This window comes from Macrotis lagotis, chromosome 4 (genome assembly GCF_037893015.1).
Source record: "Macrotis lagotis isolate mMagLag1 chromosome 4, bilby.v1.9.chrom.fasta, whole genome shotgun sequence".
In the NCBI taxonomy this organism is placed as follows: Eukaryota; Metazoa; Chordata; class Mammalia; order Peramelemorphia; family Peramelidae; genus Macrotis; species Macrotis lagotis.
In genome coordinates this window covers 113978400-114000024 of record NC_133661.1, presented here as the reverse complement: position 1 = coordinate 114000024, position 21625 = coordinate 113978400, and the positions used below count along the sequence as shown (strand labels likewise).

The 21625-nt window shown below is 38.4% G+C and overlaps 1 protein-coding gene across 1 annotated transcript in view; it reads right to left on the bottom strand.

Moving 5' to 3' along the window:
- FBXW4 (F-box and WD repeat domain containing 4) overlaps positions 1 to 21625 on the bottom strand; it is a 113181-nt gene that overhangs the window by 72799 nt on the left and 18757 nt on the right. The window contains exon 5 of the mRNA XM_074233887.1: positions 12694 to 12788. Coding sequence (XP_074089988.1) covers positions 12694 to 12788 — 95 coding nt within the window. The remainder of the gene's footprint in view (positions 1 to 12693; positions 12789 to 21625) is intronic.

Below are 21625 nucleotides of genomic sequence, written 5' to 3'. Positions count from 1 at the left end.
CAATGCAAATGGGGTTAAGTGGCTTACCCAAGGCCACACAACTAGGTAATTATTAAGTATCTGAGGCCGGATTTGAACTCAGGTACTCCTGACTCCAGGGCCGGTGCTCTATCCACTGTGCCACCTAGCTGCCCCTTGGGTCCAATCTTAACTAGATGGCCTGAGGTCCCTTCCAACTCAGACTCTATAATCATGTTTTATAGATAAGGAGAAAGAAAGAAGAAATGATTTATACAAGGGCAAATGATAAGTTAAGTGGCAAATCTGGGACTCAAAGCCAAGTTCTTAAACTCTAAAGTCCTGTGGTCTATCCACTGTCATACACAGGGTAACACACATGTATTAACTGAGGGAATAAGCTAATAAACTCTGGCAGAGAACATTTTCAAGTAAGAGATGGAAGTAGTATAGAGTTTAAAGAAATCTAATTGGAAGAAGAGGAGTGATCAACCATCAACCATGCACCTTGAAGCAATTCAACCTAAGTTTTAAGTTATCTATTAAAAAAGTATGCTATGGTCTCCATTAACAATTCCATCCATACTGAGGTAGCAGGCATCTATAACCACTGGCTATAGTGCCCCAGGGAAAAGGGAAAAGGAACTAACTGCAAAGTAGGGGACAGAAAATGTGTACCTTCTTCCATAGGTATAGAAAACTGCAATCAAACTGAAGACTAGAAAAAGAGCACTACTAGCTCAGCTCCATCATTTCATGATGAGCACTCCTACTCTGCTCCCTCCTCTACCTTTAGGAATTTTCTTTGAACCCCAGGCTTCAGGCTTGAGTTAGGGATAGGGCAGGGATTACAATTACACACTAACTTGGAAGGGGGGATAGCATGTGACAGGCCATGAAAGGACTCTGCCTATAAAGCTCACTGGAAAACAAACCCTTAATTTAAATGTTAATGAAAGTGCTGAGGAGACATCAGAGGCTTCCACTACCTAGTGAAGAACAGATACACCAGTCTCAGAATTTATGGTTCCCCTTCACCCTCCCACCTCCCTCTCTGCTTCATCACCCACTGAAGTTTAAAGGGAAAAAAAAACTAATTTTAACATTAACTCCACACTTCCACCCTGGGATGCAATTGCTAAATTATCTGTCGGCAGGACAGTGATCAAAGGTGGAAAAACACAGGCGCACTGCAAAACCCCAGCAAAAGTCAACAGCAGCTAAGGCCAGGAAAATTACCTTCCTCCCCCTGATGGGAGGAAAATGGGAAAAAAAGGGGGGAGAAAACTAGAGAGACACTTGCAGTTAGAGAGACACAGAGACTGAATCTGGGGAGAGAAGTAGTAAGGTGCAAGGGGAAGGCACTAGAGTTGGAGTCAGAGGAAATGGTCTCAAATCCTGACATTAACATTTATGCTGTATGACTTTGGGCAAGTCACCGAAACTTCTCTGGGTCTCAGTTTTCTCATCTATAAAATAAGGAGATTAGACTTGATTACTTCTGAGATTTCTTTCAGTTATAAATCTATAATCCTATTAAAATTAGAGACAGAAATAAATAGAAAATAGAAAATAAATAGAAAAAAACAGGAAAGGGGAATGAGGGGGGAAGAGATGGGAGAGAAAAAGAGAGAAGGAGGGAGGAAAGAATAGAGGGGAAAAAATCAAAGAGAGAGCGAGAGAGATAAAGAGAGGAGGAAAGGGAGAGAGGGAGAAAGGAAAAGAGAACATGAATTTCAAAGGTAAGAATGGGAGCTGAGAGTGTGCACCTGCCTATGGGGAAGGGAAAGCTTGCATGTGTTGAATTTGTACACAGAGCGACACTGTGCAGCTGCCACTGTTTTCATTTTGTGGTTTGTTTGTGTTTTAATCACCTCTTTGCTACTGTGCCAGCTGTACCAGAGAAGGAATCAGCCCCCAGCATCACTCCCCAGCCAGGAAGGGCTGATGTGGTTGTTAGTCTCAGGCACATTGCTTCTCCAGAAGCAAGCTCTTCTCAGTGATGGGCCAACAAGAAGGGTGGGTCAAGAATCAAAGTGTTGGGCCCCCAGGACTAAAGTTCACCCAGTCTCCATTCTTTACCCTGGTACTTGAAGGACTTCAAAGTCTCACACATGAAGAAGGGTACTGTCTGTTCGACAATGTATCATACAACCTGGCTTGGAGGATAGAGGGTGCCTAGCATGGATCTAAGAATGAAACCTCTAAGTTCTTTTCCTGCAATGTACTGGATTCAGATTTAATTGAATCTTATTCCTCTTTAAAGTATAATCCTAATTTGATACTAGCTCAGCAAATTCAGGGTTTTCTTCTCCAAGTTCTCATACATTCTCTTCCACCCACCCATAGTCACATGCAGACAGGCTCCCTAGGTTAAGTCTCTATTCAGTTCAAGAGTTGGAAAGAAATATAAATATCAATCATCCTCAGGGACCAAGTCATCTCTTCTCCATAAAACATAGGATGGAATCCTTTGTCATAAATGATGGAAAAGAAGAGAAGAAATTCTACTGGGGAGTTAGTCAAGAGACATCCAACAATCTAAACACACCATAACAGAAGAGCCAGACCAGCAGCACATCACAGTCCAGTGCTCTTTTCCTCAGTGGCTCCTGCTCTGTCCTTTGGGGATCTATCAGAATTCTCCTTTACTCCTGTAAGCTATTGCAGTTAGGTACTGACCTAAAACTCTACATCTCCACCAGTAAAAAGAGATAAAAAGAAAAAAAAAGTTAAACAAACCAAAATCAAAAGACTCCACTGATGGAATCCTCAAAACCTAACTTGAAAATTCACTACTTCTTTTCCATTCAATTAAGACATTGCCATCATTTAAAAAACCTACAGCAATAGTTTCCACTTTTTAAAAAAGCTGTATTTCAACAAGATAGTGTATGCCCACAAGAACATATGCATACACTTGATAAATTTTTATTTCTGAAGCCATGGCTACTGGACATAGATACCCTGCTTTCCCCAGAAACCTATGCACAAGCCAAAGAGGACACAGTGAGTGCTTTTCTTTCCAGGCTCCCCCCTTACCTCTGGAAGGAATGAAGTAAGAAGGAATAGCAACTCTGGAGAAACCCCCAGAGGCCTCAACTCACTTTGCAAATCTGAATTGGTACATTTCATGAAGGTTTGAACTCACCCCTCCATGCCCTCAAAAAAAACTAAACAAACAAATAAGCCACTGCAATAAACAGTCACCCAAAATTGTATTATATATTTATTAACATGACTAAATATCTACACCCACACCACACATATATTTCCCTAATGACACAAATTGGAGACAGTCCCAAGGAATTAAGGAAGGGATTAAAAGCACAAGTGTCTTGGGAAACTTTCCTGACCGCATTTGCTCACGTGATACTAAGCACTCTCCAGAAACAGGGAAGTGACTGGGCTAAGTGGTTCTGTGTTATGCTCTTGGAGGAAAACAATGAATTTGATAGCAAAGGAAAATGAAGCTAAGGCTCCCCAGCCCCACCAGAAAAAAAAGAACAAGGAAGTAACATGGGCAGGCACTCTCATGTACAAACCTCAAGGGTTTGGTGTAAAAGTTAGCTCTGCAAGCAGAAGAGTTTTTTTTGATAAATAAGACAAGCACAGTAGAGAGGATTGCAACAGAATAACCTATCCCTGAACTTTCAAAGTCCCTTCACTCCACTATTGCCACATCTTATTTCTATCACACCCTCAATCCTAACTGCCAAAAAGAGGACAGTTCCCAACTACTAAATTTCTTAGTTCAGATAGCTACTGGCCAAAGATAACCTGCATCTGTGACCCAGAGACCTGTCCTAACTCAACACTGCCCTCCTTCAGGATGACCAGGACCCAGGCAAACAGAGAGTGCACTGAGGCAGCAGGCAAGAGAGATTACCCCAGGATGGGGCTTATCTTCCTTCTATATGCCTCAACTTCCATTTGTGCCTCGTGGGAAGGAATGATACTCATTGCCACAGAGATTATTCAATTCATGGTAATGAGTCTTTAAAATTTTCAAGTCACATAAGATAAGAGTGAAAAACAGATTTCAGCTACCTTGGGAATCCAGTATGAACACAAATCTGTACCCTATTCACTTGAACACAAAAGATGAAGGTAATAGAAGGGCACCTATGTACTTATGTAGGTAAGGGTGATGGGATCAACTGTGTAAATCAACCATATCATCCCATCTCTATGAAAAGTGTCAAGATGCTAAGTTATGATACCTTAATCAAGTATGAATTCTACAAAATCAACAAATCACAGGTTTTAGATTAAGTAAAGATGAAAAAATCTTTGATGAACTGTATTAATGCTGACAGAAAGTTTATTCCAATTAAGGTAGGGGACTTGTTTAAAATTAGGAGGTACCTGAGAACTCAAAAGATTTTGAGTAAGCGGAGAGGCAGGAGAAAGCAGTCCCAGCCAAGGACCTGAGAGGCTGTTCAAGGGAAAGGGGGCCCCTCAACCTCAGTTTCCTTCCTCCTATCCATTGGCTAGAGAAGTTCCTTGTAAGTTTTTGAAAACAAGAGAATTCGGATCTTTTCATTTCCACAATGTCCAAAGAATTAGTAAGGGCTGGGGCAGTTAGATGGCACAGTGGATAGAGCACTGACCTTGAAGTCAGGAGGACCTGAGTTCGAATTCAGCCTCAGACACTTAAACATTACCTAGCTGTGTGACCTTGAGAAAGTCACTTAACCCCACTGCCTTGCCAAAAAAATAGTAAGGGCCTTTGGCAATTCATGAGGAACTATGTTCAGATTGGACGCAATACTCAAGAAAGATCTGGGGCCCTATAATGAGCCCACCTGGATGTGATACTTAAAGGGAAATAGCTTTAGGACTACAGCAAAACGACTTATAGGAGGGTTCTCTAAACCTGAATCCACTTTTCCCTGATTGCTGTAGGTATTGATGGGAAACTATGCCACAGATTTTTTTGATGAGGGACATTTTGCATCGACTATACTATATCATCCTTGTAAATATCTCTAAAAGTGAATTTAGTCCAGCTGACCAATTGTTATCCCCACTTTTATCATTTAAATTCAAATCTTTCCTGGTTAACTGTCTATGTACATGCCTATGTGTCCCCCATCCTCACTTGGATCTTTCCATCCCCACTAACTATATAGTCTTTTATCTCTCCTCTCCTGCTTTTTGTTGCTGAACTCTATGAAAAGGCTTTCTGTAAGAGATGCCTTCTCCTTCTCTCTTCTATCTTCTTGCCCCCTTACATTTCAGCTTCTGACTTTATTTCACCAAAATTGCTCTCTCCAAAGTTGTCAGTGCCTCTTAATTGCCAAATTCGGTGGTCTTTTGTCAATCCTCATTCTCCTTGACATCTTTATAACCTTTTATACAATGTGGATCACCATCTTCTTCTTGATAGTTTCTTCTCTCTAGGTTTTTGGGATCCTCTCTCCTGATTCTGCTATTGATCAGACCATTTCTTCTCAGAGTCCTTTTTTTTTTCTTAGATTTTTCAAGGCAATGGGGTTAAGTGGCTTGCCCAAGGCCACGTGGCTAGGTATTCTCAGAGTCCTTTGCTGGATCCTGATCCAGTTCATGTCCTCTAACAGTTCATGTCCTCTCTCTCTCTCTGTACTATCTTCACTTGGTTAGCTCATCAGCTACCATAGATTTAATTACCATCTCTATACCAATGATTCTCAAATCTACCAATTCTCTAATTTTTCTGTTGACCTCCAATCTCTCACATCTCCAAATACCTTATAGCTACTTCCAAGGAGGTCTGGTAAGAAACTTAAAGAATCCAAAAATTAATTCTTTCCCCCCCACCTTAATCTCCTCCTATCTCCTAACTCCCCAAATTCTCTTGAAGACAATCTCATCCTCTCAATCCCTTAACTCATAATCTAAGTGTCATTTTTAAGTCCTCACTATTTTTCACATCAACCCCATATCCAATCTGTTTCCAAGGTCTACCAAATTCACCTTTGCAAAGTCTTCTGAATAAGCCCCCTTTCCCTCCATTGATGCTTATCACCATTCTGCTGCAGGTCCTTACCTAGTGAACTGGGATGTATGCCAGACTCATGTCTCTTCCCCAACTGCAAACTAACTTCTATTAATCACCAAAATGGTTTTCCTAAAATGTAAGGTATGACCAAGTTACACAAGCATCCCCACTCAAAAAATACAAAGGTCTTCTGTTTGGTGTCCAAATCACTTCATAGCCTAGCGTGTGCCTTCCTACCTTTTCCAGTCTTCTCATTCCTCATCTAGGGCAGAGGTGGTACAATGGACAGAGTGTCAGGTCAGGAAGATGGTAACTCTTAATTGCCAAAGTTTGAGTTTAAATCTAGTCTCAGACATTAGCTGTGTGAGTTAACCTTGTTTGCCTCATTTCTTCATCTGTAAAATGAGCTGGAGAAGGAAATGGCAAACCACTTTATTATTTTTGCCAACCCCAAATGAGGTCATGCAGAGTTGGACACAACTTAAATAACAGAACAACAACTACCATATATTCTTCCTTCCAGTGACAACAGTCTCCTTGCACTTCCATGAACAGGACACTTCAACTCAGCTACAGAAATTTTCTCTGACCATCCTCAATGTTTAGAATGCTCTCTCTCTCTTTTTCTTTGGCTACTGGTTTCCTTTAAGACCTAACTAAAATCTCTTCTACAGGAAGCCTTTACCAGCTCCTCTGGTGCCTTTCCTTTTTTATTTAATATTTATCCTACATATAGTTTGTTGGTACATATTTGGTTGCCATTATGAATTCTTTGAGAGTGGAGAATGACTTCTAACCTCAGGGCCTGGAACAGGGTCTGGCACATAGTTGGTATTTCATATTGGTAATTATTTCATAAATATTTATTGGCTTCTGACTAGATGAAAAGTTACTTATAAGAATAATAGTATTTGAGGCAGCTAGGTGGCACAGTGGATAGAGCACTGGCCCTGGAGTCAAGAGTACCTGGGTTCAAATCCAGCCTCAGACACTTAATAATTACCTAGCTGTGTGGCCTTGGGCAAGCCACTTAACCCCATTTGCCTTGCAAAAAAAAAAATTTAATAAAAAAAAGAATAATAGTATTCACTTGAAATCCAACCAAGAACCAAGAAGAAAATAAAAAATGTCACTGAGCAATTAAGAGGATGTCATGAACTCCAATATCAAAACTCCTCTAGTTTACTCATAGGAGAGTCCTGAGAGCCCTTCCCTAGAGCTCATTCACTCTTACTTTAGCTTAGTGCCTTACATATCAATCAGTCATAAACAGTATAAATGTTACATTTGCTAATGATAATAATAAATGAATTTCTATAGCACTTCAAACCCCATCTGGGTCTGGGTCTTAAATACTTAAGAGGGCCTCAAATTTAGTAGGTAAAGAAACTAACCAACTTTTCAGTTATTTAATTCAACTTGCCAAGTCCTTATTAAATATCAACTATTGGTACTGGCATCATCAGAGAAGACTCCATATAGGACCCTTAAGCTGGTCTCTGAATGATAACAGAATACAATAAAGAAAGACTAGATCCAGGAATGAATCAAGCAAGCAGCTTTTGTAGAGCTAGGACTTCAGAAATTGAAGGTCTCTTTTTGAGTCACTGAACCCCTAGCGTCACAGCAGTCATTAAGGCCAAAGTAGGAGCTGTTTCAGTTCTGTCTTTGAATTGCCTAACATAATGCCTGACACACAATAGGCATTTAATGGATGCTTGTTGACTGATTTATTCATTATTTACTGAGCATTGACTATATGTCTAGCACTATTAGAGATTATGAACACAAGTCAACAAAAAATACTCATCTACTTTTTATGAGATATATATACACTGTAGGTTCTAAATATAGACAACCTTCTTCCTGCCCAATGCTATTTAACTAGAATGAAAGAAGGGACCATAAAAAAAGATAGAGTGATATGGGCACATATCATAGATTCAGTGTCTGCCTGCTCCCAGTCACTGGCACCCCAAATGAGGCTCAGGCTTAGAAGATTATATTTCATTCTCTGGGCAACTTGAATGTGTAAGTCAGGAAAGTAAAAGAATCCTTGGACAAAACATTAAAAAATTTAAATAAAAGAATTTCAGTTTTTAGTTTTTATTTAAAAGATTTTAAATAAGAAGGTAAGAAGCATAAGGAGAGAGGCATCTTGAGTCACCAAAATATCCTAGGCCTCAGTTAGGATGGCAAAGTAGCATAATCCTGAGCTTAAAAAATACCTGTTGAATATAGTAATAAATTTGTTGAAATTAAATTAATTCTGACAATTCCAGAGAAGCAACTGTCAGTGGTGGATTTTCTGGGGCTGGGGAGGGGGAAGGAAGAAAGGAGAGGGGAAGAAAAGATTTTTGTGCATAGCAAGTACAAGGAGGGAAAAGAACTATCATCTTCCTGTGGGTCTGCTTCTGGATTCCCGTTACCTAATCATTCATCAAGTATAGAGAGAAAAGGAACCATCACATTAGAAATAATGACAGACAACACTCAATAGGCAGAGGAAAGGGGAGGGAGAAGAGAAGGTGGCCAGCAAGGGCAGGAGCAACAAAAAGTAAAGGATAGAAGTTAGGAATGCAAGATACAAATAGGCACATAGACCCCCAAGCTGAAAAATCCAAAGAAAACTACAGAAAAGGCATCCAAGACTTGACTAGGAGAAAGTAAGGATGGAAAACAGTAATCTAGGGAGGGTAACTCCTCCTATCTGAGGAGGAGGTCAGCCTAGAAGACCATTCCTGTGTTTTCCAGCTCTAAATTCAATGATGATAGTTATACATATATGTATACACACACACACACACACACACACACACACACACACACAGTCCAGCTCTGTAATTTCTTTGGTGGAGTAAGCTCCCAGTGAAGAAATAACCTTTTCCAAACAGATCAACAACTGTTCTACAACATAATGCTGGGAGTTGAAAAGTGACTTGCCAGAGCCAATCAGCTAGAATGTGTCAAAGGCAGAACTGGAACCCAGGTCTTCAAATCAATTAATCAATCAGAATTTCTATGGCTGAGGACTTGTGCTACATGCTAGAAAACTATCCAATACTCCATGATGACTCTCAATAACAAAAATACTTAGAAGAATTTTTTAATACTTTTAATTTTTTTATAGCTTTCTTTTAAACATTTTCTCATTTCATTCTACCAGTGACCTTATGAGTTAGGCTATGAAAAATGGTATCCATTTTATGCATGAAGAAATTGTCTTAGATATAGTTTATCAGTCTTCTTAATTATTTTTTTTTTTACTGATGACTTTTGCTTTCACATGTCTTGCTCAGCAAGACATCTTTTGCTAAAATAAAGATTAAAAAAGAGAGAGGAAAAAAGGCAATTGGAGCAGCTAAGTGGCACAGAGGATAGAGCACCAGCCCTGGAGTCAAGAGGACCTGAGTACAAATCTGACCTCAGACACTTAATAATTATCTAGCTGTGTGACCTTCAGCAAGTCACCTAACTCCACTGCCTTGCAAAAACAAAAATAAAAATAAAAATAAAGGAAATAAGGCATTTGAGCAAAACCAGTATATGACAATCGGCACCATTCTATAGCTATAGTCCTCCACCTCTACAATGAGGGGAGGGGAAAAATATATTCTCTTAACTATTCATGATCAAGTTTTTTCCTTATAATTATACAATCTTCGATTTAGTTTGACTTAAAGATTTTAAATGAGCTACATACAACTAGCTGTAGTAAAACTATGACCAAAACCAAGTCTCCTGAATCCTCTACTAAGAAAATTCAGAACAACAAATTTCACAGTATCTAAGGTCAGCCTCTTTAACAGTTGAAAAGTACACTTCTAAGGAATGAGAATGGTACCACCTAGGACAAGGAAGAACCCCAGGGAAGTCTGGGGAAAACTCTTAGTAGACAGAACTTCTGCATAAAGATGAAAAGACATGAATCCCAACATGTCTTTTGAGTGACATGGCAGGAAAAGAACAGAGATCCTTACTTCAGTTCTTCAAGAATCCCCTATTTCATCGGTATGGGTACTCCATCCACCAAGACCAAAAAATCTCCTTCATAAATGGTTTCACTGAAGTGCAGTGACCAAAAATGTTAATTACCTGGTGACTAGTCCTCTAGGGATGAACCTCTCCAAACCTAGAGGCAGGTCTTTAGATAACAGCCATATAATCAATCCCTGGGCCTATATTCTTTTTTTTTTCTTTAGTTTTTGCAAGGCAATGGGGTTAAGTGGCTTGCCCAAGGCCACACAGCTAGGTAATTATTATGTGTCTGAGGTGGGATTTGAATTTAAGTACTCCTGACTCCAGGGCCAGTGCTCTATCCACGGTGCCACCTAGCCACCCCACCTGGGCCTATATTCTTATCTAGCATGTCCTTCAACAAGCCATAGTCACTTTTAATTGGAATGAAGCATTGGTGTAGAATATAATAGAAGTGGAAATAATATCCAGCAAATACTTAAGACAGGTAACTGCAAAGAATTTCACATAGTCTGCAACTAGGATATTCTTATATGATAACCAAGATCCAACTTCAAATTCTCCCTAAAGAAAATTCAATAGGTCATTTGGGGAATTAGGGAAAATTCTTTCAAAAAACTAAGAGTTAGGGGTGCTAGGTGGCGCAGAGGATAGAGCACCAGCTCTGGAGTCAGGAGTACCTGAGTTCAAATTTGACCTCAGGCACTTAATAATTACCTAGCTGTGTGACCTTGGGCAGGTTATTTAACCCCATTGCTTGAAATATAGAAATTTTTTTTAAAAAACTAAGAGTAATCTACTGGAAAGGAAAGTATTCTCCTCTTTCTCACAGAAGGAAAAAATTTTTAAAAGTAAAATTCCCTAATAGGAGAAAATTATGATGCAAAAGATAATCAGGATCAAGAAAAAAATGCACTAAAAGGAAACAAGTAGATTCTGACCTATCTGGAACAGAGCAATATGATGAGAAGCAATAAGAGCAGGAAAGATGACAAAGCTTTGACTATTGGAGTAAGTATGGGCTGGGTCTTTACCAAATAGTCCTAGTCTTTTGCCAAGGTCAGACTTGAATTCGTTGGCTCAAAATGACATTCAGTCTCTATTAGTCCCCTAATTATGAGAGTGGTACAATGAAACACAATTCTTTAGGAATTCTACCTTACATTCCAGAAACAGGTGCAATCTTACCAATAGGAATTCTAAGATATAGGTGTGCTTTTCTACACTCTTGTCCATATAAACTAACTCCTAAGAATCAAATAGATATGGTATTATATATCTTCAGTCCTGAAGAGCCTCATCTGATCTCCCTGATCTGGTGTGGATTTATCAGAGATTAGTCAGCATTCCCTTTACTTCCTAGAAACCATACCCTTTCCCTAATTCCTTACATGGAGTTAGCCAATAAAATTCTGAGATGAGCTAACTGGCTTGGGAAGAAGACAGGATTAAAAAGGACTGAAAGAGAACAGATATTAGTTGCCCATTTTAACCCTATGCTCCCTTACACTGGGTCTTTTCCCCCTCTCCTGGTCTTTTCTTCTCTCTTTCTTAAGATTGCCAGAATAATTTGTTCTAAAAAGCGACAGGTTTATAGGTTAGCCGACACCTTCGGTCTGTGGAATTTTAATTAACTTCTCCCATGTCAGTATGCTAAAGAATGGGGTCTCCATTCTCTGGGATCAGCAGTGTGTTTCAGGCCCTGCTATATCAGCCGTCAAATTGAAGAATTAATGACGTGGCTAATCGGCTCTAATTCTAAGGAAAAAAAATTTGAAAGGAAGCTGTGGAAAGTATCAGGAGGGAAGGTATAAACTATAAGATGAAGATGAGGAGGCTGGTGGAGGATGGGAAAAGATTCATTCTTATAAAAAGAGTAACTCTAACCCAGGTTTAGAGAGTAGCGATATCTATAGTCTTACCATCTATAGAGGGTGGAGAGAGAAAGATGCTAGGTAAATATTGTGACAGAGCAAGTGTGGAAGAGCTTGTGGTGCCTGCTGGGGAGAAGGATACTAGAGGCCAACTCACTGAGCCTAAGGGGCCCTAGCTGCTAAGGTGACAACAAAGCTTACCTGTTCAAAGGCTATGCTGAAGAGATTCAATTTAGCCTAAAGGAAGGGACAAATCCAACATAGGTCTTAGCTTCAGAAGCTTAGGTCATTTAATGCTACAACTGCTGACGATCTTAACTCCTACAGACATATTACAGTATTAGAACTCCAGGAATCTTATCTGGGCTCAGTCTATAAACTTCTCTACAATGGTCTTCTTCCCCAGGAGAAAAATAAAAACCCAAGATACATACTAGAGCCTCAACAGCTCATACCTTCCTTCTTCTATATCAACATTAGACTAGTACTTTAGACTGCCGAGTCTAACACAAGGATAACTAGTGAATGCCACATTTCAGAGTTATGAAGTCTTCCTGCTAAAATCTCAGATACTCAGTAAAGTCCCCAAAGGAAAATATGGCTTCTAGTTCTATCATAGTTTTAGCATCTTTGCTTTGATAATCCAAGCAAGAGACATTTGGGGAAGACAGTTCTCTGAAGGCCATCTTAAACCTATAGAGAGATTAATCAATATTTGAGATACTGATTCAAATTTAAGGTACCACCCATCAACCAGGGAGACTGAAACTCTCTAATAAGAGCTGCTCAAAGAAGTTTTGTAGATAGGGACACAATTTATTCCAAGCTGCCTTTTATAGGGAAAAAAACTCAAGTATAAGCCTCATAGGACAAGACTTTGCAAAAATGTGCATTGTTTACCTGAGTAAAGGACTGATGGCGATGGACCAGACTCGGTCTTCAGTCTGTATGGTGTGTAAGCACTGCCCCAGCTGGCTCGAGGATAGAGACCATACCTAAAAACATAAGAGAGTGACTGCTCTCATTGCCACTGCCTGGAATCAAGGAAAGATATCAGGGAATAGGAAAGCTACTGTAGGGGATTCTCTTTATCCGCTAGAACTTAGAACTAGTCATGGGGGCCATTTCTGGTCGTCCCAGTCTATCTGCCCACTGGACTCAGATAGTTCCATAGGAAAGAGTGAAGTTGGTGACTCTGCACTGCCCCCCACCACTTAAATCCAAATCATAACAGTTGTCATGGTTCTTGTTGAAACAGAGGACAAACAACAACAACAACAATAACAACTCAGGACACAGGATACAGATTGCCAATGTCCTTAACCAATCCCCCCCTGATCCCCAAGTTCCAGCGTTCCTACCACAAAAAGCCCCAACTCCCAGGCAGAGTCTTCCCTTTTGCCCCTATCTTTCCACTAAACAAGTCTAAGCACTCAATGATCTAAACTGAACTATGGTTCCAAACAGGTAGCCTGATGGCATAAACCATTCTCATTCTAACCAAAGTTTGTAAAATTCCCCTCTCTTGCCCCAACAATAATTTTAACTTACTTATACAGAGAGAAAAATAAAGACAGACAAATAGAAAGACACAAATAAAGACAGGCAGAATTCAAAGCTGAGATGGTAGTTGTGTTTGTTGTTTATTTGTTGATAATGACTAGGATCCAATGCTATTCATGTCAGCAGGGAATTTAGCACCTAGAGTCACCAAAAGCCACAGAGAAGCTTAACTCTTTTAAGATTCCATATCTCCCACAGGTTAAAAATATTGCTTGGAGCACACTATCTGGTCCCTATCAGCAAGGAATGTACATTAGCAGCTACTCTGAGCTTAACACTAATCAACACTCACAGAGCCCTCTCAAGATTCAAGGCATTTAAAGGTTTCCCATTAAGCACAAGCCTGCTCGTCCCCAACCCCAGCCCCCAATCTTAGAAGCCATATACACAAGCACATAAGCTTCTAGCCAAACAGAAAGGAAAACCACAAATGAACAGAGCTGTCTCCAGGCATCAAGCATAAAGGAATCTCAAGGTAAGAACCTGAACCAAGTGACCTCTCAGCATCCCAAAAGGAGAATAAGCTAAACTCAGGCAGGACCTTAGATGGAAGCATATAAAGAAAACATGCTTTGAGGTTTGTAAGTAGAAGCAGTGATAGAGATGATCTTTGTCTTTTTAAAGTGATATAATATCTCTTCCGTGCTAGGAAAGGAAAACATTTCTTAAAGAGATTTTTTTTTTTGAGGGAAAAAGGAGAAAGTGAGAAATCTTACCTAGGAAAGCAGAAAAAATAAATACTACACACTGTAATTAATCATCCCTTCTCCACTCTATATCCTATCTGAGCTGTCATTTTCATTTCTGTGACATCTAATCACTCTGTTCTTCATTCCAAGCAGATCAATGTAGTCATATCTACTCCTATTATTTTTCCATGAGGGTGAAGAGGGTGCAAATTCAGCTTTGAAATGTCCTTGTTTCAGTGGTGCTAGACAAGCTAATAATTTTCAAAGAGAAATATTCCCCAAAGACAAAGAGTCCTAACTTTATAAGGAGATCCTCCAAGAGGCAATATGATACAGATGAAAGAAGGACAGATTTGGAGACAGAAAACTAAATTCAAAATCTCAGATTAGTCATTTACTACTCATATGATCTTGGACAAATCATTTAACCTCAGTTTTCTTAGTTATAAAATCAGGAAGTTCTATTGGATGGCCTCTGAAAACCTCTTTCATCTCTAAATCTTTTTCAAATAATAGATGAAAAATGTCATCCATTTTACAAGTGCTTCAGTCACCCTTATTCATCTAGTTCTCATATTTTTTCAATGAGATAAACAAGATAAATAACAAAAATGAGAAGAAATTATTAAGTAATAAATTTCCACGTCTATAGGGATAGGATTAGCCACTATAAAGAAGATTAAAGTACTCTCCAGTTTCTTAAAAACTTCTTTAAACCAAGAAAGAAAGATCTGGACTATAAAAATAACTCTGAAATCCTACTACCCCTTGGGAAAACTCGCACAGAAAATGGCCCTCCCAATGTATTCTGAACTGCACCATCATCTAGGAATGTAAGCATCATAATCTTTGGAGGACAGAAGATAAGACTACAACATCTTTAACACTTTCACCCTTCTTAAGCTTGAAGAGGTAACTGCTGACTTAGGAGCACAAGTGGTCTGACTTCGTTCCTTGCAACACACAAATCAAGGATCTCAACTTGACACATTCTTAGGACAGAACCTTCCAATTCGGTGCATCTCAGCAAAAGAATCAATCCAAATTAATCAACAAGTCTAAAATGGGGGGGGAGGTTTCCCTTTTTTTATGCCAACAAAGACATTATAGTAACCTAAAGGGATTTTTTCTTTTTTCTTCTCCTATAAAAAAAAAATCCTTCTTCCAAAAAGAGGAGTAAATATAAAGAGTAATCATATATAAAAAAATATATGTGTATAGAAATATATATATATATATATTTCTGAGTTATTAAAGATTTTTAAAAGGTATTAGAAGTCAGGGGGGTGGCTAGGCGATGTAGTGGATAAAGCACCGGCCTTGGAGTCAGGAGGACCTGGGTTCAAATCCAGTCTCAGACACTTAATAATTACCTAGCTGTGTGGCCTTGGGCAAGCCACCCATTTGCCTTGCAAAAACCTAAAAAAAAAAAGGTATTAGAAGTCTATTGGGAAGATATTACCGTGCCACAATGAAAGGGTCAGTAGCACTTGGAGCTGGGACATACAGTCGCTGAGTTTAGGTCAATTAAATGGAAGAAGCCAAAGAACAATATATTAAATAGATAGATATATATATAGTGAATATTAAGTGTTTACTAAGAATCAAACATTGTTCTATGAAAGCACTGAGGATATGAGAACAAGAAAACAAGACTGTTCGTAACTCAAAAAACTTGCATTCTACTAATAGAAGATATACACAAAGAAGAACCAAAAAGTGAGAGGAGACAAGGGGAGAGGATAAGAGAGAATTCAATCCAAGAAACATTACTTCAGCATCCACAATGAATAGTGCTAACTGCTAAGAAGGAAGAAGAGTTTAAAAAGCAAGGAGTAAGGAGAGATGGAATCCAGAGAATTCAGATTACTGATCACTGATTACTCAAAAATATATGAGTAATTATAGAATGTCAGAGTAGGAAGTCATTGAAAACAATCTGTATCTGAACAAGAGTTTCATATTTAATATCACTGATCAATAGTAATTTACCTTATGTTTAAAGACCTCTAATGGAAGTGGGAGTGCAAGGACTCAGTAATTATCAAGGTAATTCATTCCATTTTAGGAGAGCTCTCATTATTGGTAGTTTTTCCTTTTATTAAGCTGAAATCTGATTTTTAATAGTTTTCATCCATTACTACTAGTTCTGCTCTATGTAGGTTTGAACTTAACAGTTATAATTCCTGGTCACTGAATTTCTGGTCATTCCTTTCCAGTACTGATTTCACCTTCTCTCTTGTCTCTTGAAACTCTAGACCTGGAAGAGGAAGAGATATGTTCCTTGTGCCCCATTACCACTTTCAGATCCTCCATCTGCCACCATCACTCAGCAAACTCTCCTCCTTTGAAGTTCCTTCTCTCCAGATACATGCCCTAATCTAACAGCTCATGGCTTACTGTCTTCTACTCTACCTCAACTCCTCCTCTTAAGTTAGGGGACTTCAATATTTATAAATGACACTCCATCAAACTTCTTGGCCTCTCAATTTTTCAATCTCTAAACTCCTGTGACTACTCTTTCCCTCACAGATAGGGAAAGTACTTACTTTAATCTTACTAGCAGTCACAAGTATGCCACTTTCCTAACAAAGAATTCCAAAATTCTTTTATCTAAGCATAACCTCTTTCCATTTCCCTGAATGCCTTACTTTTCTTAAACCTACTCTGTTCTCCCTATGACCTCTAGTGTCTCTACCTCTTAGCACACTTCCAGATCATCAATCCTGCTCTGGTTTCATTTTCCTTTCTTCCCAAAATTGAAGCTATAGTTAATCAGTTCAATATTTACCATCCAGCACTCTCATATTCCTTGTCCCCTGGTCCTATCACCACTAATGCTCTGACAAATTGAACTCTGGACCACTCTCTCTACCCACTCCTATGCTCCTACTTATTTGCTGAGGAGGAGCACTGGAAGAAATCATACAATCATGCTGATTATTCCAAACTTTCCTATTTCTATTGAAGGTACCACAATTCTTCTAGTTAGGTTCTGAACCTCATAATTAACTTTGATTGCTCATTTTCCCTCAACCCACATAGCTAATTAACTGCCAAATTTTGTCATTTCTACATTCACATCTCTTGTATCCATTATCCCCTCTTCACCCATACAGCTGCTATCCTAGTTTAGACTCTCGTTATCTCTTGCCTGGATAACTACAAAAATCTAATTGTTCTTCTCACCTTACTGTGTTTTTTTCTCTCTTCAACCCATTACATAAAGCTGCCCAGGTGATTTTGTTAAAACACAAGTCAGACTAGGTCACTCCCCAGCTCAAACTCCAATGGTTCACTTTTACCTATAAAATATAACTTCCTCGGTGGCTAGGTGGCACAGTGGATAGAGCACCGGCCCTGGAGTCAGGAGTCCCTGAGTTCAAATCCAGCCTCAGACACTTAATAATTACCTAGCTGTGTGGCCTTGGGCAAGCCACTTAACCCCATTGCCTTGCAAAAAAAACATATATATATATATATATATATATATATATATATATATATATATATATAAAACTTCTCTTTTTGACATTTAAAGTCCTTCACAACCTGACTCCAATCCATTTTTTCTCAACTTATTATTCATTACACCCCTTCATGTATTCTATGATATAGCCCAGTGTTTCTCAAACTAAAGTACTAAACATTTAAATACAATGGTTTAAACAAAACTTAGACAGAAGCCTTGTAGTAAAATCCTCTTAAAGTATTATTTTTCATGGATATTAACAAACATGATGTTTTTAAAAAAAATGAGGCATATTTAGGATTTCCTGAAGCACAACTTGAGAAACTCTGGTCTAGTCCCAACTGTCTTGCTGCTATTCCCCATCCTTTGCTTTCATGTTCCAGCACTGTGCCTTTGCCTAGGTTAGCCCTCCTGCCTGGCATTTTCTACCACCTCACCTCTTGTTCTTGGATGCCCCACCTTCCTTCAAAGTTTAGTTCAAGCACCACTTTCTACACAAGGCCTTTTCTGATCATACTCCCTCCCCCCAGCTGCTAGTGCCTTTCCCACACAAACATCCTCTATTTGTTTTTCATATATTTTATGTATACATGTTGTCTTCCATAATAGATTGCAAGCTCTTTAAGAAAAGGGACTATTTGGGGGTGGCTAGGTAGCACCGTGCATAGAGCACTGGCCCTGGAGTCAGGAAGACCCGAGTTCAAATCTGCCCTTAGACACTTAAAAATTGCCGAGCTGTGTGGCCTTAAGCAAGCCACTTAACCCCATTGCCTTGCAAAAAAAAAACAACCTTAAAAAAAGGGACTATTTTATTTTTGTTTTGGCATCTTCAGCACTAGAAAAGTGCCTAGAACATTAGGCTTGTTTATTTTGACTGATTCTAAATTATTTGCAGACAGCTACCATGTCCTTCACCTTAAAGTGTTTCCTTCTCTAGGCTAAATAGTCCTAGATACTTTAACATATCCTATTAAAACACAGTCTTGAGTCTTATCATTTTAATCACCTTCCTATGGATGTGCTTCAATTTGTCGACATAATTCCTAAAATGTATCAAGTAGAACTAAACAAAACACTAAACTAAACAGTCGGTGGTCTGACTAGAGCAAAGCATGGTGGAAATATAATTTTCTTTGTACTAGATAATATATTTCCATTAAAACAGACTAAGATAGCATTAGCTTTTTTGATTGCCATATCATACTTAGTGATTCATGTTGAGTTTTGATTTTATTAAGCCCCCAGTTATCCTTTTCACACAAACTGTTAGTCACATCTCCTCCATTCTCTAAATTTAAGTATTTAAATTAAAGACTGTTCTATGGAACCAGTCATTCAAAGAGTTCCAAATTCATATAAATGTATTGTTGTATGGTACACATCTTTCCATCTTGTCTACAAAGCTAGAATGGAAGATTTTATCAAATAATTCAATGAAGTCCAGGTATACTATTCTTAGGGCATTCTCCAGGTCTAGCAATGTAATACAATGGGAAGACCATTAGACTCAGAGTCAGAAGATCTGAGTTTGATTCTCAGCTCTGCACTTACTTTGTATGACTTGGTTAAGTCACCTAATTTCTCTGGGCTTCAGTTTCTTCATCTATAAAACGAAGGGGTTGGACTAGAAGACCTCAAAGGTCACTTCTAGCTCTAAAGTTATGATCCTATGAAAACTGTCAAAAAAAGAAATGAGATTAGTTTGGTAAGATCTGTTTGAGTTTTGAGGAAGATAAGCATGAAGATAAGAAAAGAGTCAAAACTAAAAATTCAAGTAGTGGCAAAAAAAACAAAAGTAAAGAAGTCAATTGTTCAAGACTTGCATGAAACACAAGCAACTATAGAATGAGGGTAGTGGGTGGATAAGAATATATAACACAGTTTTAAAAACCTGAGCCATTAGTATGTTTAACTCAATACTTTACATCCAAAAAAAATCAAAATAAACGTAACTAGTCAATACTCCCAAAACATCTGCCTTCCACTGTAAAACTTATTTGTATACAAACTTATCACTATGCATATATTCTAGACTAAAAGGTAGCCCACAATACTCTCCAGTGAGACCTGAACCCGATTAAAATATAAGTGAAGAATGTTTAACAAAATAAATAAAATATGATAGAACATTTATTATACTAATATGTGCTTTTCTAAGTTAATATGTGACCTGTAGGGATCCTTAATTACAGTTTAGTGGCCCCCATTTCCATTCAGTTTGACACCAATGTTCAAGACTACATCATCTACAGTAGGAAAAAGGGAAAACACCAAAATAGAGGAAAATCTGAATGTTGGGCTCCCAGGGTTTTAACTTTAACAGAAGAGTGATCCCTTTTAACATCTTGGTAATAGCAGCCCTGTTTAAGGGAACCCAAGATATGAGAAAGTTATAGTAAAGCAAAGAATATGTACCCATTTTGACCTCATTTTGGTACAGGCTGTGAGATGCCTATGGTTTTGCCATACTCTTTTCCAGTTTTTCCAGCAGTTTTTGTTGAATAGTGAGTTCTTATCCTAGAAGCTAATGTCTTTGGATCTGTCAAACAGTAGAATACTATAGTCATTTACTACTGTTTCTTTAGTACCTATTATAATCTACTGACCCATTTCTTATCCAGTACCAGACAGTTTTGATGACTGCTGCTTTACAGTATAGGCAAAGCAAACAGTATGAAGGCCATGCCTCCCTTTCATTTTATATCCTCTAAGTTTTAATTTGGTTTAGTTTTTGACCAGCTTCCTATATTAAGGGCAAAGTTCTTTTGGAAATGAAGAAGATAACAATGAATAAGCATGGATCTGATTTGTGATGGAAAATGTCATCCACATGCAAAGAAAGGACTATGGTATCTGAATGCATATTATTTTCACTTTTAAAATATGTTTTGTTTTTTCTTTTTCTTTGTTTTTTTCCCTTTTGTTCTGATTCTTCTTTCATAATGAGGGAGTGAGGAAGAAAAATGTGGACCTCAAAATCTTACAAAAAATAAATGTTGAAAACTATCTTTATCTGCAATTGGAAAAAATAAAATAAAAATAAATTTAAAAAAGAGAAACATTAACTAAAGATCACTATACTTGCCTTCTTTTTTCTAAATGTAAATTCACTGATGTTCCTAAATTCTGTAAGTGCCTATGGAGGATTGTCTAGTCTTTCCCAAGGGTCCATTTAGCTGTTGTTATTTTTGTTGATTTGTTAGCTTCTTGTTTCCCATGTCTGCAGTCTGATGCCTTGGATGCAGCTAGATGGTGGCTATCTGTACCTCTCCCAGGCTGAAGACATTCATGCCTACCAGTTCTGCCCAGATGGTTCCAGTTCACACCGTTGACCCCTGGCCATTTTTTCTGGTCATGAGGACCAGAAATGAGTTTACACTTTACTTTGTCTTTGAAACTTCAATGCCTAAAACAATGCTTAGTACATATGAGATGTTTTAAAATGACGGTTGAATTGAAATGAACAGCAGGAAGCAGAGCAAATCAGAAGTTACTATATAAAGTAGTAACTTCTCTCTTCAGTAAACCATTCTGTTGTATGTCTTGGAGACCTAGTTGCTGACACAAACAAGTATCTTACCCTTGTTAGCACTATGGAGCCTACAGAGCTCTGAGAAGGAAACAAATAAGATCCTATTCTGCCTCCTGAAGAGTCAACCAAATTGTTAGCAAAATTCTACTGGCAGGTCTCAGAGGACAAACAATATGCATAGATATAGGGAATTTAACTCCAAGATGGGGACTGCTGAAGGCAGAAGCAGAGAACTATTTCTCCATCCCTAGTGGATAGAAATCTACCTGACCAGGAGCTTCACATTCTCCTGGTTAACTTTATTCAAAGGTGTATTGAGAAGCCTGGTGATGTAGAAATAGATAAAAGGACTTTCTCTAAATGTTTCTGTACCCCCTATTAACCATTTCATAGTGTGTAGTAGTAGTAGTAGTAATAATAATAATAATAAAAATAATAATAATATCACCAATATGACAACTTATAAACAAGAAGATAAAAATTAGTCCACCCAAAGAAAGTGAGAGAAGGAAAATTTTAAAATAACCTTCTGAGGTCAGAACTAAACCCACAATCTTGAGGAAATTCAATAAGAAG